This window comes from Nerophis ophidion, linkage group LG14, assembly GCF_033978795.1.
Source record: "Nerophis ophidion isolate RoL-2023_Sa linkage group LG14, RoL_Noph_v1.0, whole genome shotgun sequence".
Taxonomy (NCBI): domain Eukaryota; kingdom Metazoa; phylum Chordata; class Actinopteri; order Syngnathiformes; family Syngnathidae; genus Nerophis; species Nerophis ophidion.
Window position 1 is genome coordinate 7761034 of NC_084624.1, and position 17952 is coordinate 7778985.

The 17952-nt window shown below is 40.1% G+C and overlaps 1 protein-coding gene across 3 annotated transcripts in view; it reads right to left on the reverse strand.

The window, feature by feature from the left end:
- Positions 1-1326: 1326 nt before the first annotated feature.
- Positions 1327-17952, reverse strand: part of LOC133568059 (cyclic AMP-responsive element-binding protein 3-like protein 3-A) — a 70703-nt gene continuing 54077 nt past the window's right edge. For all 3 annotated transcript variants that reach the window (XM_061919766.1, XM_061919765.1, XM_061919764.1), the window contains 6 exons: positions 17639-17743; positions 15007-15113; positions 12958-13026; positions 7061-7145; positions 3680-3773; positions 1327-3621 (listed from right to left, as the gene is read on the reverse strand). In XM_061919766.1, coding sequence (XP_061775750.1) covers positions 3467-3621; positions 3680-3773; positions 7061-7145; positions 12958-13026; positions 15007-15113; positions 17639-17743 — 615 coding nt within the window. In that variant the 3' untranslated portion in view covers positions 1327-3466. The remainder of the gene's footprint in view (positions 3622-3679; positions 3774-7060; positions 7146-12957; positions 13027-15006; positions 15114-17638; positions 17744-17952) is intronic.

Here is a 17952-nt window from a genome sequence, read left to right on the forward strand (position 1 = left end):
AATTTGGTCGGGTCCGCCTTTGGCTGCTGCCCCCGAGACCCACGGCCGGATAAGCGTTAGAAGACGCCTTGGAGCAACTATTTTGAGAATCTAATGCATTGTGAAAGTAATGCAGTGGCTGTATTGAAGTGAAAATATCAAACTTCCTGTTGATTTTTGCTAAAGTATGTTAATTATTAAAATGTAGGTCTAAGTGAGACCTACATAGTGTTTTTTGTTTCATGTCTCTCTGACATTCCTACCGGAAGTTACAAGCAGATTTGTCTGTGTTTTCTTCCTAGGAGCAGTTTGTCCGTGTTGTATTCCTAGGGGGGCGGTAGAGCGCAATTTTGAGTTTTGAGGTTAGGTTTTTTTCATCAGATCGCAATTTTTGCCAGACCTGATGTGTGTGTCAAGTTTGGTGAGTTTTGAAGCATTTTAAGGGGGTCAAATAACAGCTCAAAGAGGCAAAAATGAAATTTTTTAGGAGACTTTGCACAGGGGTTCTATGAAGGCGCGTAAAAACAAAACCTGATAACTTATCAAAACTCTGTTCTATACTTTTAATCAGAAGGGTTCAATCCCTCTCCTGTGCGAGTTTGAAGCCAAAACAACAAACGCACTCACAGGAGATAATGTTTGAAGAAAGGTGACCGGTTTTTACAAAACTTTTGTTTTGAAGGGGGGATTGCAAACTTCCTGTTGATTTTTGTTGGGGGTTGTCAATCTATGAAATGTAGGTCTAAGCGAGACCTACATAGAGGTTTTTTTTTCATGTCTCTACGACATTCTTACCGGAAGTTACAAGCAATTTTGTCTGTGTTTTCTTCCTAGGAGCAGTTTTTTCAGTTTTATTCAAAAATAGCGCTAGAGCGCAATTTTGAGTTTTGGGGTTTTGTTTTTTTTCATTAAATCGCAATATTCGCCAGTCCTTATGTGTGCGCTAAGTTTGGTGACTTTTGAAGCATTTTAAAGGGGTCAAATTACAGCGCAAAGAGGCAAAAATGGAATTTTTTGTGAAAATTTTATTTTGAAGGGGTTTTTGCCAACTTCCTGTAGATTTTTGCTGAAGGATGTAAGTGTATGAAAATTGGGTCTAAGTCAGACCTACATAGGAGTTTTTGTTTCATGTCGCTATGACATTCCTAACAGAAGTTACATGCAGTTTTGTCTGTAATTTTTTCCTGGGGGGGCGCTAGAGCGTAATTTTCATTTTGGGGGATTGGTTGCTTAATATGTTGGGAATATACATACACTTGCAGTGTGTATTTATTACATTGATGGTGTGACGGTAGTGTGGCATTGTGACTTCCAAGATGCAGATCGGGCTCGGACATAGCCTACAGGTAAGAAATAAAGATTTATTTAAACTAAAACAGGCTAGGAACAGAAACACTGGTGCTAAGGCAGAAAAGGCAAACAAAGATCTACTAGCATGTGAGCTAGGGAAACAAACAAAACAGTTGCAGGAGGCAAGACAGGAAAAACAAAGAACTAGCATATGAGCTAGAAAACACGAGGGGCTAAGCGTGGAAGCTAGCGAGTACCAAAACAGAGTTTTACCAGAGCAGGGAGTCCACGAAGTCGCCGATTGCGTGTACTAAACTGGAGGAGACGAGGACGAGGAAATGAAACAGGCAGGGTAAATAGAGTCCCTGATGATTAGCAAGGTGTGCTAACGAAGGCAGGTGGGACGGATCAGAAACCATGGCAACAACAACAAACAAGGACGTGCACAAACGAAGAATCGGAAGAGTCAAACAATAAACAAGAAACACAAAAGACTCAAAACCCAAAACCAGATGGAGGGTTTTGAAGGTTTTTTTTGTAGAAACTTCGAAGGTGACTCCTATTAGTTTCATCTTGAAAGTTTTTTTTTTTATCATTCTTAAAATCCTAAAAAAAATAAAATAAAAGATGTATGTTTTTGTCTTTCATGATGATTGTGAACGATAGGCAAAATTCCCCAAAAAGTGTAGTTCTAACATAATAGTGTGAGAGTCCAGTCCATAGTGGATCTAACATAATAGTGTGAGAGTCCAGTCCATAGTGGATCTAACATAATAGTGTGAGAGTCCAGTCCATAGTGGATCTAACATAATAGTGTGAGAGTCCAGTCCATAGTGGATCTAACATAATAGTGAGAGGCCAGTCCATAGTGGATCTAACATAATAGTGAGAGTCCAGTCCATAGTGGATCCAACATAATAGTGAGAGTCCAGTCCATAGTGGATCTAACATAATAGTGAGAGTCCAGTCCATAGTGGATCTAACATAATAGTGTGAGAGTCCAGTCCATAGTGGATCTAACATAATAGTGAGAGTCCAGTCCATAGTGAATCTAACATAATAGTGAGAGTCCAGTCCATAGTGGATCTAATATAATAGTGAGAGTCCAGTCCATAGTGGATCTAACATAATAGGGAGAGTCCAGTCCATAGTGTATCTAACATAATAGTGAGAGTCCAGTCCATAGTGGATCTAACATAATAGTGTGAGAGTCCAGTCCATAGTGGATCTAACATAATAGTGAGAGTCCAGTCCATAGTGGATCTAACATAATAGTGTGCAATCCAGTCCATAGTTGATCTAACATAATAGTGAGAGTCCAGTCCATAGTGGATCTAACATAATAGTGAGAGTCCAGTCCACAGTGGATCTATCATAATAGTGTGAGAGTTCAGTCCATAGTGGATCTAACATAACAGTGAGAGTCCAGTCCATAGTGGATCTAACATAATAGTGTGGGAGTCCAGTCCGTAGTGGATCTAACATAATAATGTGAGAGTCCAGTCCATTGTGGATCCAACATAATAGTGAGAGTCCAGTTCATAGTGGATCTAAGATAATAGTGTGAGAGTCCAGTCCATAGTGGATCCAACATAATAGTGAGAGTCCAGTTCATAGTGGATCTAAGATAATAGTGTGAGAGTCCAGTCCATAGTGGATCTAACATAATAGTGAGAGTCCAGTCCACAGTGGATCTAACATAATATTGAGAGTCCAGTCCATAGTGGATTTAACATAATAGTGAGAGTCCAGTCCATAGTTGATCTAACATAATAGTGTGAGAGTCCGGTCCATAGTGGATCTAACATAATAGTGAGAGTCCAGTCCACAGTGGATCTAACATAATATTGAGAGTCCAGTCCATAGTGGATCTAACATAATAGTGAGAGTCCAGTCCATAGTGGATCTAACATAATAGTGAGAGTCCAGTCCATATTGGGTCCAGCAGGAGATCATCTCGAGCAGAGCTGATATAGATAAGAGTTCTTCTCCATGGATCATACAGATTCACCGCCAGGACGCAGGAGACATCTGCATATGTGGCCTCTGGGAAGCGGCAGACTGTGTTTGTGGGTTCCAAGAACCGCTTGATGCGCCCCCAGTCCGTGTCCGCAGTGACAAAAGGCCCCTGAAAAGCAATCAGGCAGCTCATTCTCGACCTTTGCTTTGTCTTTCCACTTGGGGCAGTTGGCCGACATCAGCGGTCGCCGGCCCGACTGTGAGCGTCAGCGGAGGGATGGTGCTTCAGAAGACTCTCCATCAGACCACAGAGGGTCCCTGAGACCGAGGAGAGAGGAGGCGGGGAAGCCACCGCCTCGGCCCGGTCGAGCGAGTGCAAGGAACGTGACGGCACTGAGGGGGCGAGAGCGGGTGTTATTTTTAGACCTGTTTGTGCTGCTTATGTACTCACCCGAGGTCTCGGCGTACTCGCCTGGGCTGGCTCGGCTGTACGGATCGGGCTTCATGTTTGAAGAAATGATGAGCGAGAAAGAGAGGAGCAGAACCTGCACGGAATATAAACAGCAGGAGATCAAAGGCAATGATCCGGCCCGGCTTAACGATCCTTCCACGCAACAACATCTGGTCTCTGGTGCCATCAAACATTTACCTTGATTAGAAGCAACAGTGGAACGCAGGCGAGAGCATTTATTATTTAGATAATAGTGAGAGTCCAGTCCATAGTGGATCTAACATAATAGTGTGAGAGTCCAGTCCATAGGGGATCTAACATAATAGTGAGAGTCCAGACCATAGTGGATCTTACATAATAGTGTGAGAGTCCAGTCCATAGTGGATCCAACATAATAGTGAGAGTCCAGTCCATAGTGGATCTAACATAATAGTGAGAGTCCAGTCCATAGTGGATCTAACATGATAGTGAGAGTCCAGTCCATAGTGGATCTAACATAATAGTGAGAGTCCAGACCATAGTGGATCTAACATAATACTGTGAGAGTCCAGTCCATAGTGGATCCAACATAATAGTGAGAGTCCAGTCCATAGTGGATCTAACATAATAGTGTGAGTCCAGTCCATAGTGGATCTAACATAATAGTGAGAGTCCAGTCCACAGTGGATCTAACAATAGTGAGAGTCCAGTCCATAGTGGATCTAACATAATAGTGTGAGAGACCAGTCCATAGTGGATCTAACATAATAGTGAGAGTCCAGTCCATAGTGGATCTAACATAGTAGTGAGAGTCCAGTCCATTGTGGATCTAAAATAATAGTGTGAGAGACCAGTCCATAGTGGATCTAACATAATAGTGAGAGTCCAGTCCATAGTGGATCTAACATAATAGTGTGAGAGTCCAGTCCATAGTGGATCTAACATAATAGTGAGAGTCCAGTCCACAGTGGATCTAACAATAATGAGAGTCCGGTCCATAGTGGATCTAACATAATAGTGTGAGAGACCAGTCCATAGTGGATCTAACATAATAGTGTGAGAGTCCAGTCCATAGTGGATCCAACATAATAGTGTGAGAGTCCAGTCCATAGTGGATCTAACATGATAGTGTGAGAGTCCAGTCCATAGTGGATCTAACATAATAGTGTGAGAGTCCAGTCCATAGTGGATCTAACATAATAGTGAGAGTCCAGTCCATAGTGGATCCAACATAATAGTGTGAGAGTCCAGTCCATAGTGGATCTAACATAATAGTGTGAGTGTCCAGTCCATAGTGGATTTAACATAATAGTGTGAGAGTCCAGTTCATAGTGGATCTAACATAATAGTGAGAGTCCAGTCCATAGTGGATCTAAGATAATAGTGTGAGAGTCCAGTCCATAGTGGATCTAACATAATAGTGTGAGAGTCCAGTCCATAGTGGATCTAACATAATAGTGTGAGAGTCCAGTCCATAGTGGATCTAACATAATAGTGTGAGAGTCCAGTCCATAGTGGATCTAACATAATAGTGTGAGAGTCCAGTCCATAGTGGATCTAACATAATAGTGAGAGTCCAGTCCATAGTGGATCTAACATAATAGTGTGAGAGTCCAGTCCATAGTGGATCTAACATAATAGTGAGAGTCCAGTCCATAGTGGATCTAACATAATAGTGTGAGAGTCCAGTCCATAGTGGATCTAACATAATAGTGTGAGAGTCCAGTCCATAGTGGATCTAACATAATAGTGAGAGTCCAGTCCATAGTGGATCTAACATAATAGTGTGAGAGTCCAGTCCATAGTGGATCTAACATAATAGTGTGAGAGTCCAGTCCATAGTGGATCTAACATAATAGTGTGAGAGTCCAGTCCATAGTGGATCTAACATAATAGTGAGAGGGGTCAGGGGTCACCGACCTTTTTGGGGCGGCATAGCTCGGTTGGTAGAGCGGCCATGCCAGCAACTTGAGGGTTGCAGGTTCGATTCCCGCTTCCGCCATCCTAGTCACTGCCGTTGTGTCCTTGGGCAAGACACTTTACCCACCTGCTCCCAGTGCCACCCACACTGCTTTAAATGTAACTTAGATATTGGGTTTCACTATGTAAAGTGCTTTGAGTCACTAGAGAAAAGCGCTATATAAATATAGAGAAAAGCGCTATATAAATATAATTCACTTCACAATTCACTTGAAAGCAAGAGCTACTTCTTGGGTACTGATTAATGGGAAGGGCTACCAGTTTGATACACACTTAAATAAAGTGCCAGAAATAGCCAATTTGCTCAATTTACCTTTAATAAATAAATCTTTTATGTATAAAAAAATGGGTATTTCTGTCTGTCATTCTGTCGTACATTTTTTTTCCTTTTAGGGAAGATTTTTTGTACAGAATAAATCATGAAAAAAACACTTAATTGAACGGTTTGAAAAAAAAAGAAAATTTAATTTTGAAACATAGTTTATCTTCAATTTCGACTCTTTAAAATTCTTAATTCAACCGAAAAAAAGAAGAGAAAAACTAGCTAATTTGAATCTTTTTGAAAAAAAAAATGGAACATCATTAGTAATTTTTCCTGATTAAGATTATTTTTTAGAATTTTGATGACATGTTTTAAATAGGTTAAAATCCAATCTGCAATTTGTTAGAATATATAACAAATTGGACCAAGCTATATTTCTAACAAAGACAAATCATTATTTCTTCTAGATTTTCCACAACAAAAATTTTAAAACAAATTCAAAAGACTTTGAAATAAGATTTAAATTTGATTCTACAGATTTTTTTAGATTTTCCAGAATATTTTTGGGGAATTTTAATCATAATAGGTTTGAAGGAATATTTTTCACAAATATTCTTCCTCGAAAAAATAGAAGCTAAAATGAAGAATTAAATTAAAATGTATTTATTATTCTTTACAAAAAAAAAAATAATTTACTTGAACATTGATTTAAATTGTCAGGAAAGAAGAGGAAGGAATTTAAAAGGTAAAAAGGTATACATGTTTAAAAATCCTAAAATAATTTTTAAAATTGTATTTTATCTCTGAAATTATCTTTCTGAAAGTTATAAGAAGCAAAGTAAAAAATTAAATAAATTTATTTGAACAAGTGAAGACCAAGTCTTTAAAATATTTTCTTGGATTTTCAAATTCTATTTGAGTTTTGTCTCTCTTAGAATTAAAAATGTCCAGCAAAGCGAGACCAGCTTGCTAGTAAATAAATACAATTTAAAAAATTGAGGCAGCTCACTGGTAAGTGCTGCTATTTGAGCTATTTTTAGAACAGGCCAGCGGGCGACTCATCTGGTCCTTATGGGCGACCTGGTGCCCGCGGGCACCGTCTTGGTGACCCCTGGTTTAGATGTTGCCAATAATAATCATATCAGTGCTGTCTCACTCACCAAGAGGCAGGTTCCTCTCTGTGTGGGTTTGTGGGAGCTGGTGGGGAGCATAGTATGAAGCTGGCTCAGGTGTTCCAACAAGGCACTGGCGGGCAAAGAAACAACACTATGACACCTCATGGAAAGTTGGAGTCTTCGCCAACACGTCTTTAGTCGTACGTCTCTAAACTTTCTACACCAGTGAGACATTATTTTGCGGCCCCCACCTTAATACAAACCCCGTTTCCATATGAGTTGGGAAATGGTGTTAGATGTAAATATAAACAGAATACAATGATTTGCAAATCCTTTTCAACCCATATTCAGTTGAATATGCTACAAAGACAACATATTTGATGTTCAAACTCATAAACTGTATTTTTTTTGCAAATAATAATTAACTTAGAATTTCATGGCTGCAACACGTGCCAAAGTAGTTGGGAAAGGGCATGTTCACCACTGAGTTACGTCACCTTTTCTTTTAACAACACTCAATAAACGTTTGGGAACTGAGGAAACTAATTGTTGAAGCTTTGAAAGTGGAATTCTTTACCATTTTTGTTTTATGTAGAGCTTCAGTTGTTCAACAGGTCTCATCCAAACCGCGGGTCGGGCGGGTGACATGACGAAAAAATAGATTTTAATTAGATCCGGGCGGGTGGCGGTTGAACCATTCGGAAATATTTGATACACATGGTTCTGGGATCGGTATCCCTTGCCATTCAAAGAGTCATTTAAGACCCGTGTCGCAAAGCGAAGAAAACAATAGGAGACGTAAACATTTTCAAAAATGTCTGCCGGCAGTCACCCAGTTGATAATTATTAGGGCGTGCTCTGAAGCCTTTGACACCTTCTACAACAGGGGTGCCCATTACGTCGATCGCGAGCTCCCAGTCGACCGCGGGGGGTGTGTCAGTCGATCTCGAGCCAGGCTTTTAAAAAAAATAGACCTAAAAATTAGTGATCATCAATCTTCACCAAGACGTCACTTAAATGACATTCACGGTACCGGAGGGTCTTGTGAGATGACGCTGGCTGCTGCAAGATCATTATTATGAAAATATGACCGAGAGGAAGGCGAGAAACACTTTTTATTTCAACAGACTCTCGCGCCGTACCTTCCGTCAAAACTCTAAAGGCCGACTGCACATTTCCTATCTTCACAATAAAAGCCCTGCTTCATGCTGCCTGCGCTAACTAAATACAGAGTCTCGGAAAACTGGCGTGCACAAGCGATCCCTCAGAAAGCTGGCGTGCACAAGTGATGTGAAGATAGGAAATGTGCAGTCGGCCTTTAGAGTTTTGACGGAAGGGACGGCGCGAAAGTCTGTTGAAATAAAAAGTGTTTCTCGCCTTCCTCTCTGTCATTTTTTCATAATAATGAACTGGCAGCAGCCAGCGTCATCTCACAAGACCCTCGGGTGCCGTGAATGTCAATCAAGCAAGCTACGGAATTTGCCGGCAATGTTTTTCTTGTAAAGTGTATGGAAGCTGGATGAATTAGATGCCAAAAACCAACCACTTTCATGTGGTATTGTACAGAAAGGAAAACTTTTTTTCTCCTCCATTTGAAAATGTGGGCGTTATCATTACTGTCTGATTCCAATCAATGCAAGTCATCAGAATCAGGTAATACACCAACTTATATTCTTGTCTTTGTGAAAGAAAGACATCTATATGTGTTACACATGCTTGTATTATCATTAAACACATTTAACTTGTTTACAAAAATGTCTCTTTCATTAATAAATAAATATAAATGATATATATATAAATGAGGTAGATCCCCTCGAGTTGGTCAATTGAAAAGTAGCTCGCCTGCAGAAAAAGTGTGGGCACCCCTGTTCTACAACATGTTCAATCTACTTGCCAGTCCAGCAACATGTGGTGTGTGGCTTCCGCAGACACACGCACACGACTGTTAGGCATACTGGGTGACACAGAGTACACTGATGGTTGGGATATAAACAATTTTCACACTTAGTAATATGCGCCACGCTGTGAAGCCACACCAAACAAGAATGACAAACACATTTCGGGAGAACATCCTCACAGTAACACAACAAATACCCAGAATCCTTTGCATCCGTGACACTGCTGACTATTTTATACACCCCGCTAGCAGCAAACCCCCCGTGCGTCAGTAAGGTGGGCGGGGTTAGGGCGCGGGGGTGTAAAATATATTCAGGAAGTGTCACGGATGCAAAGGATTCTGGGTATTTCTTGTGTTGCGTTTATGTTGTGTTACTATGAGGATGTTCTCCCAAAATTCTTGTTTGGTGTGGTTTCACAGCGTGGCGCATATTACTAAGTGTTAACATTGTTTATATCACAACCATTAGTGTACTCTGTGTCACCCAGTATGCCTTGCAGTCGTGTGCGTGTGTCTGCGGAAGCCACACACCACATGTTGCTGGACTGACAAACATGTCGTACATGCTGTAGAAGGCGACATAGCCAATGGCTTCATAGCACGCCCCAACGCTTGTTAACTGGGTGACTGCCGGCAGTCATTCTAGAGAATGTTTGCGTCTCCTATTGTCTTCTTCGCTTTGTGACACGTGTTTAAATAGCTCTTTGAGTGGTGAAGGTGGCTGATCTCTGATGTATTTCAACGGGCGGGTGGCGGTTGCGGTTGTGATAAAATGTTGGTTTGGGTGGACGGCGGGTGGATGACGACTTTGGTGATGCTGTTGCGGATGATATAATTGCCTATCCGCGCATCTCTACCGGGCGGGGTCTTGTTGTCGTATTTTACGCTTCATAATGCGCCACACATTTTCCATGGGAGACAGGTCTGGACTGCAGGCGGGCCAGGAAAGTACCCGCACTCTTTTACTACGAAGCCACATACATACATACATATGTTTATATGTATACAGGTTGTGAGTTCAAACCCCTGTCGAGTCATACCAAAGACTATAAAAATGGGAGCCATTACCTCCCTGCTTGGCACTCAGAGTTGGAATTGGGGGTTAAATCACCCAAAATTATTCCCGGCGGCGGCCACTGCTGCTGCTCACTGCTCCCCTCACCTCCCAGCGGGTGATCAAGGTAAATGGGTCAAATGCAGAGAATAATTCGGCCACACCTAGTGTGTGTGTTACAATCATTGGTACTTTAACTTTTGACTTAAAATATGTACTCATACAATCATGTTGCGCTGAAATAAACAAAATGAATAATGAATACATGAACCACTTCAGTCATATTTTTTGCGCTTAAGATACTTCCGGATCACTTTAGCTGCAGACTTCTTCTGTGTGTTTGATATTGTCATTACTGCCTCAACTGGTGTAAATTTGTATTACAACTGGCCCATAAATCCCACAGCTGAGAAACAAATATTTTTTGTTGACCCTCAAGGACCCCTAAAAAAACATTGATATAAATGACGATGATAATCTGGCAAATGTGATAACCACATGCATCCCGTGTTTGATTTTTTTTTTTTTGTTCTTGATGACTTTTTACTAGAAATGTCCGATAATGGATTTTTTCGCCAATATCCGATATTCCGATATTGTCCAACTCTTAATTACCGATTCCGATATCAACCGATACCGATACATACAGTGGTGGCATGAACACATTATTATGCCTAATTTTGTCGTGATGCCCCGCTGAATGCATTAAACAATGTAACAAGGTTTTCCAAAATAAATCAACTCAAGTTATGGAAAAAAGTGCCAACATGGCACTGCCATATTTATTATTGAAGTCACAAAGTGCATTATTTTTTTTAACATGCCTCAAAACAGCAGCTTGGAATTTGGGAGGAGGGGTGTATATTGTAGCGTTCCGGAAGAGTTAGTGCTGCAAGGGTTTCTGGGTATTTGTTCTGTTGTGTTTATGCTGTGTTACGGTGCGGATGTTCTCCCAAAATGTGTTTGTCGTTCTTGTTTGGCAAATAAATTTGAAAATAAATAATGTTTTTGGTGATAGTGGGGGGGGGGCGTATACTGTAGCGTCCCGGAAGAGTAAGTGCTGCAAGGGATTCTGGGTATTTGTTATGTTGTGTTACGGTACGGATGTTCTCCCAAAATGTGTTCGTCGTTCTTGTTTGGTTAATACATTCGAAAATAAATAATGTTTTTGGGGATAGCGGGGGGGCGTATACTGTAGCGTCCCGGAAGAGTAAGTGCTGCAAGGGATTCTGGGTATTTGTTCTGTTGTGTTACGCTGCGGATGTTCTCCCAAAATGTGTTCGTCGTTCTTGTTTGGCTAATAAATTTGAAAATAAATTATGTTTTTGGGGGGAGTGGGGAGGCGTATGCTGTAGCGTCCCGGAAGAGTAGGTGCTGCAAGGGGTTCTGGGTATTTGTTCTGTTGTGTTACGGTGCGGATGTTCTCCCAAAATGTGTTTGTCGTTCTTGTTTGGCTAATAAATTTGAAAATAAATTATGTTTTTGCGGGGAGTAGGGAGGCGTATATTGTAGCGTCCCGGAAGAGTAAGTGCTGCAAGGGGTTCTGGGTATTTGTTGTGTTGTGTTTATGTTGTGTTACGGTGTAGATGTTCTCCCAAAATGTGTTCGTCGTTCTTGTTTGGCTAATTAATTTGAAAATAAATTATGTTTTTGGGGGGAGTAGGGAGGTGTATACTGTAGCGTCCCGGAAGAGTAAGTGCTGCAAGGGGTTCTGGGTATTTGTTCTGTTGTGTTACGGTGCGGATGTTCTCCCTTCTTGTTTGGCTAATAAATTTGAAAATAAATAATGTTTTTGGTGATAGCGGGGGGGCGTATACTGTAGCGTCCCGGAAGAGTAAGTGCTGCAAGGGTTTCTGGGTATTTGTTCTGTTGTGTTACGGTGCAGACGTTCTCCCAAAATGTGTTCGTCGTTCTTGTTTGGCTAATAAATTTGAAAATAAATTATGTTTTTGGGAGGAGTGGGGAGGCGTATACTGTAGCGTCCCGGAAGAGTAAGTGCTGCAAGGGGTTCTGGGTATTTGTTCTTTTGTGTTTATGTTGTGTTACGGTGCGGGGTGTTCTCCCAAAATGTGTTTGTCGTTCTTGTTTGGCTAATAAATTTGAAAATAAATAATTTTTGGGGGGATAGCGGGGGGGGCGTATACTGTAGCGTCCCGGAAGAGTAAGTGCTGCAAGGGATTCTGGGTATTTGTTATGTTGTGTTACGGTGCGGATGTTCTCCCAAAATGTGTTCGTCGTTCTTGTTTGGCTAATAAATTTGAAAATAAATTATGTTTTTGGGAGGAGTGGGGAGGCGTATACTGTAGCGTCCCGGAAGAGTAAGTGCTGCAAGGGGTTTTGGGTATTTGTTCTGTTGTGTTACGGTGCGGATGTTCTCCCAAAATGTGTTTGTCGTTCTTGTTTGGCTAATAAATTTGAAAATAAATAATGTTTTTGGGGATAGCGGGGGGGGCGTATACTGTAGCGTCCCGGAAGAGTAAGTGCTGCAAGGGATTCTGGGTATTTGTTCTGTTGTGTTACGGTGCGGATGTTCTCGCGAAATGTGTTTGTCATTTTTGTTTGGTTTGGGTTCACAGTGTGGCGCATATTTGTAACAGTGTTCAAGTTGTTTATACGGCTACCCTCAGTGTGACCTGTATGGCTGTTGATCAAATATGCATTGCATTCACTTATGTGTGTGTGTGAAAATCCGTAGATATTACGCATACAGTGGCCTTTTAAAAAGTCATAAATTTAACTTTTCGAAAACGATACCGATTATTTCCGATATCACATTTTAAAGCATTTATCGGCCGATAATATCGGCAGTCCGATTTTATCGGACATCTCTACTTTTTACTGTACAGAAGACTTGTCATTGGCAAGATAACCCCAGACATCCAACAAAAATGTAAAGTCATTGGGATCAAACACGACCGTCATGTTGACGTTAGTTTTGGTAGACATGGGAGCTCTCATGGCGTCATGGCCCTGCCAATTAGGTGTCCTTACTTGTTTGTCTCCTCCAGTTGCTGGATCTTTCTCTGCAGCTGCAGGTTGTGAGCGCTGCATGCGGACATTCTGGAGAAGAAGTGGCGATACAGTGAGGGTTTGAAAGATATCAAGACTATTGCAGACCTGGGCAAAATAGTAAGTAAGTAAGTCCATTTTATTTATAAAGTGCTTATCACAGATAAAATGACAAAAGCGCTGTATAAAACATAGGTGAAGTAAGACAACAATATCAACAGCATCCTAAAAAGGATACAAAGTGGATTAAAAATGATCGTTAGAAGGTGCATTAACTAAAAGCTTTACTAAAGAGAGAAGTTTTCCGATGTTTCTTAAACATGTCAACACAGTCAAGACCACGGAGGGACTGGTGCGAGTTGTTGGGTGTAGCTCGGTTGGTAGAGTGGCCGTGCCAGCAACTTGAGAGTTCCAGGTTCGATCCCCGCTTCTCAATTTGCCCAGGTTGGTAATATGTGCTAATTTGTGGACGCTGTCTGCTCTACATTTCACGAGTGCTTTGCTGGGTTTCAGCAGTTTTGTTTTCTTTTCTTTTCTTCATAGTCTGACCGGGATCAGCACTTCTCGTTGCTCTGGCGTTTTTGTTCGTTTATCAATAAATACCCCTTTTTACCCAGGTCTGTAATACGCACTAATTTGTGGACGCTGTCTGCTCTGAATTTTCAGTGAGTGTTTTGCTGGGTTTCAGCAGTTTTGTTTTATTTTATTTTATTCATAGTCTGACCGGGCACAGCACTTCTCGTTGCTCTGGCGTTTTTGTTCGTTTATCAATAAATACCCCCTTTTTACCCAGGTCTGTAATGCGCACTAATTTGTGGACGCTGTCTGCTCTGAATTTTCAGTGAGTGTTTTGCTGGGTTTCAGCAGTTTCTTTTTGTTTTATTTTATTCATAGTCTGACCGGGCACAGCACTTCTCGTTGCTCTGGCGTTTTCGTTCGTTTATCAATAAATACCCCTTTTTACCTATGTTTGTAATACACACTAATTTGTGGACGCTGTCTGCTCTGAATTTTCAGTGAGTGTTTTGCTGGGTTTCAGCAGTTTTGTTTTCTTTTCTTTTTTTCATAGTCTGACCGGGCACAGTACTTCTCGTTGCTCTGGCGTTTTCGTTCGTTTATCAATAAATACCCCTTTTTACCTATGTTTATAATACGCACTAATTTGTGGACGCTGTCTGCTCTGAATTTTCAGTGAGTGTTTTGCTGGGTTTCAGCAGTTTTTTTTTGTTTTCTTTTCTTCATAGTCTGACCGGGCACAGCACTTCTCGTTGCTCTGGCGTTTTTGTTCGTTCATCAATAAATACCCCTTTTTACCCAGGTCTGTAATACGCACTAATTTGTGGACGCTGTCTGCTCTGAATTTTCAGTGAGTGTTTTGCTGGGTTTCAGCAGTTTTGTTTAGTTTTATTTTATTCATAGTCTGACCGGGCACAGCACTTCTCGTTGCTCTGGCGTTTTTGTTCGTTTATCAATAAATACCCCTTTTTACCTATGTTTGTAATACGCACTAATTTGTGGACGCTGTCTGCTCTGAATTTTCAGTGAGTGTTTTGCTGGGTTTCAGCAGTTTTGTTTTGTTTTCTTTTCTTCATAGTCTGACCGGGCACAGCCCTTCTCGTTGCTCTGGCGTTTTCGTTCGTTTATCAATAAATACCCCTTTTTACCTATGTTTATAATACGCACTAATTTGTGGACGCTGTCTGCTCTGAATTTTCAGTGAATGTTTTGCTGGGTTTCAGCAGTTTTGTTTTATTTTCTTTTCTTCATAGTCTGACCAGGCACAGCACTTCTCGTTGCTCTGGCGCTTTTTTTTTCATTTAGGGTTAATGATAAATAAGTAACAAACGGGTCCGCATCATTCAGCTTACTCTGTAATGATCTTAACGTAATGAATCATCGTGGCCACGAAGCGTCGCCAAAAAAAACAATTACCACTCCACCTCGACTTAAAGACAGCATAAGTCCACTCCAGCACAATCATGTTCTCAAGGGTCAAGGTGCACGTTTCTACGGCGAGGCGAGGCTCCTTACCGTTCCTCCAGACTGTCCACGTATTCCCTCTTCTTTTTGCGGCTCTCCTGAGCCGAGCGCTTGTTGCGGATTTTCCGCCGGATCTTCTTCAGAACGCGCTCTTCCAGCTGGTGGCGGAGAAGGAAGACGCGGGAAGAACAACTTAGTAGATGGAAGTGTGTGTGTGTGTGTGTGTGTGCGTGCGTGTGTGTGTGTGTGTTGTTGTATTTATACCCTTCTTGAGACATCAACAAGGTAAAGTATCTTCCAAATGAGGAGGTGAACAAGTGATGACATAAATCATGGTCCCAAAAACATTGCATCAAATAGGTCCCAAAAAGGAGGGCTTTTTCAAATTGACTGCATGTCGGTTTTAAAAGTGCTCCCCCTCTGGCCAACATATGAAATAACATGTGTGTGTAAGAAATTGAAATGTGCCGCCTCTGGTCAACATATAAATAACAAGTGTGTGTAAAAATTTGAAGTGCTCCCCTTCTGGCCAACATATGAAATAACAAGTGTGTGTAAGAAATTGAAATGTGCCCCCCTCTGGTCAACATATGAAATAACAAGTATATGTTAGAAACTGAAATGTGCCCTCTCTGGTTAACATATGAAATAACAAAGATGTGTAAGAGATTGAAATGTGCCCCCTCTGGTTAAACATATGAAATAACAAGTGTGTGCAAAAATTTTAAGTGCTGCCCCTCTAGCCAACATATGTTATAAGTGTGTGTAAGGAATTTTAATGCGCCCCCTCTTGTCAACATATGAAATAACAAATGTGTGTAACAAATTTAAATGTGCCCCCTGTGGTTAACAAATGAAACAACAAGTATATGTAAGAAATTGAAATGCGCCCCCTCTGGTTAATATATTAAATAACAAGTGTGTGTAAAAATTTGAAGTGCTCCCCCTCTCTCCAATATATGTAATAACAAGTGTGTGTAAGAAATTTTAATGGGCCCCCTCTTGTCAACATATGAAAAAACAAGTGTGTGTAAGAAATTGAAATGCTCCCCCTCTCGTCAACATATCAAATAACAAGTATATGTAAGAAATTGAAATGCGCCCCCTCTGGTTAATATATTAAATAACAAGTGTGTGTAAAAATTTGAAGTGCTCCCCCTCTCTCCAATATATGTAATAACAAGTGTGTGTAAGAAATTTTAATGGGCCCCCTCTTGTCAACATATAAAAAAACAAGTGTGTGTAAGAAATTGAAATGCTCCCCCTCTCGTCAACATATCAAATAACAAGTATATGTAAGAAATTGAAATGCGCCCCCTCTGGTTAATATATTAAATAACAAGTGTGTGTAAAAATTTGAAGTGCTCCCCCTCTCTCCAATATATGTAATAACAAGTGTGTGTAAGAAATTTTAATGGGCCCCCTCTTGTCAACATATGAAAAAACAAGTGTGTGTAAGAAATTGAAATGCTCCCCCTCTCGTCAACATATCAAATAACAAGTATATGTAAGGAATTGAAATGCGCCCCCTCTGGTTAATATATTAAATAATAAGTGTGTGTAAAAATTTGAAGTGCTCCCCCTCTCTCCAATATATGTAATAACAAGTGTGTGTAAGAAATTTTAATGGGCCCCCTCTTGTCAACATATGAAAAAACAAGTGTGTGTAAGAAATTGAAATGCTCCCCCTCTCGTCAACATATCAAATAACAAGTATATGTAAGAAATGAAATGTGCCCCCTCTGGTTAACATGAAATAACAAGTGTGTGTAAGAAATTGAAATGTGCCCCTTCTGGTTAACATATGAAATAACAAGTGTGTGTAAGAAATTGAAATGTGCCCCCTTTGGCCAAAATTAATTAAAACAATAAAATAAAATAAAAATAGATATAGAGACACACTATATTAACTTGAAGTATAAAATGAGAAATAAAAACCAATTAGAAACAGAAAATATATATATTTTTTTAAATGTCACAATTTGTCAATTTTTTTTTATGAAATTGGGAACAATTTCTCATATTCTTCTTGTTTCTGTAATATTGCAATATTTTCTCGTAAAATTGTTACCTTTTTTTGTCAAATTATTACTTTTTAATGCAAAATGGTGACATTTGTCATGTAAAATTCTGACTTATCACGATATTGCCAATTGTTTTGTTGTTCTTGTAAAATAGTGACATTTTTCTGAGTAAAATGATGAAAAAATTCCGATTATTATAATATTGCAAAAAAAAATTTTTTACAAAATTGTGACTTTTGTCGAGTCAAATTAACACTCTTTTTATAAAATTGCGAACATTTTGAGCCTTTTTTCATAAAATTGCGACTGTTATTGAGTAAGATACCAACTTTTATCACAATATTGCACAAATGTTCAGTTTTTCTTGAGTAAAATTACGACTTTTATTATAATACTTCCAAAATTCTGAGTTTTTCTTGTGAAATTGTGACCTTTTTCTTGTGAAATTCCAACTCATTTTTCACAACCAGTTTTTTTATATATATTTGCATAGTATGTATATATTATTAATGTTGTGAATACACATCTTTATTTATCTAGAAAGGCTGCTCCTAAAGAGGGAGGCATTTTTTTCGGAAGTCTCAAGAAGGTAAGAAATACACGCGAGTGTGTGTGTGTGTGTGTGTGTGTGTGCGCGCGCGTGTGTGTGTGTGGTTCACCTTAGACAGAGGCAGTCGGCTGGGCAAGTTGATGCCTTCCTTTGCCAGAAGTTTCTTTTCATCCTCATTAAGCACGAGTTCTTGCAGTGCATGCTGGGGAATGATCTGTGCCATGGAAATGAAATTATGACATATTTATTTCATCATGATAAATGCTTGTAAGTACTCAGTGCGTGTGCGCTGCCGAACATGCTCCTCTGCTTGTAAAAGTAGCAATGTCATGCCCGTTAAAAAAAAAAAAAAGGAAAAAAATATGGGAACTGGAACTTTCTCAAAAAGTGTATAGTACCGTTTTTGATTCATTAGTACTGTGA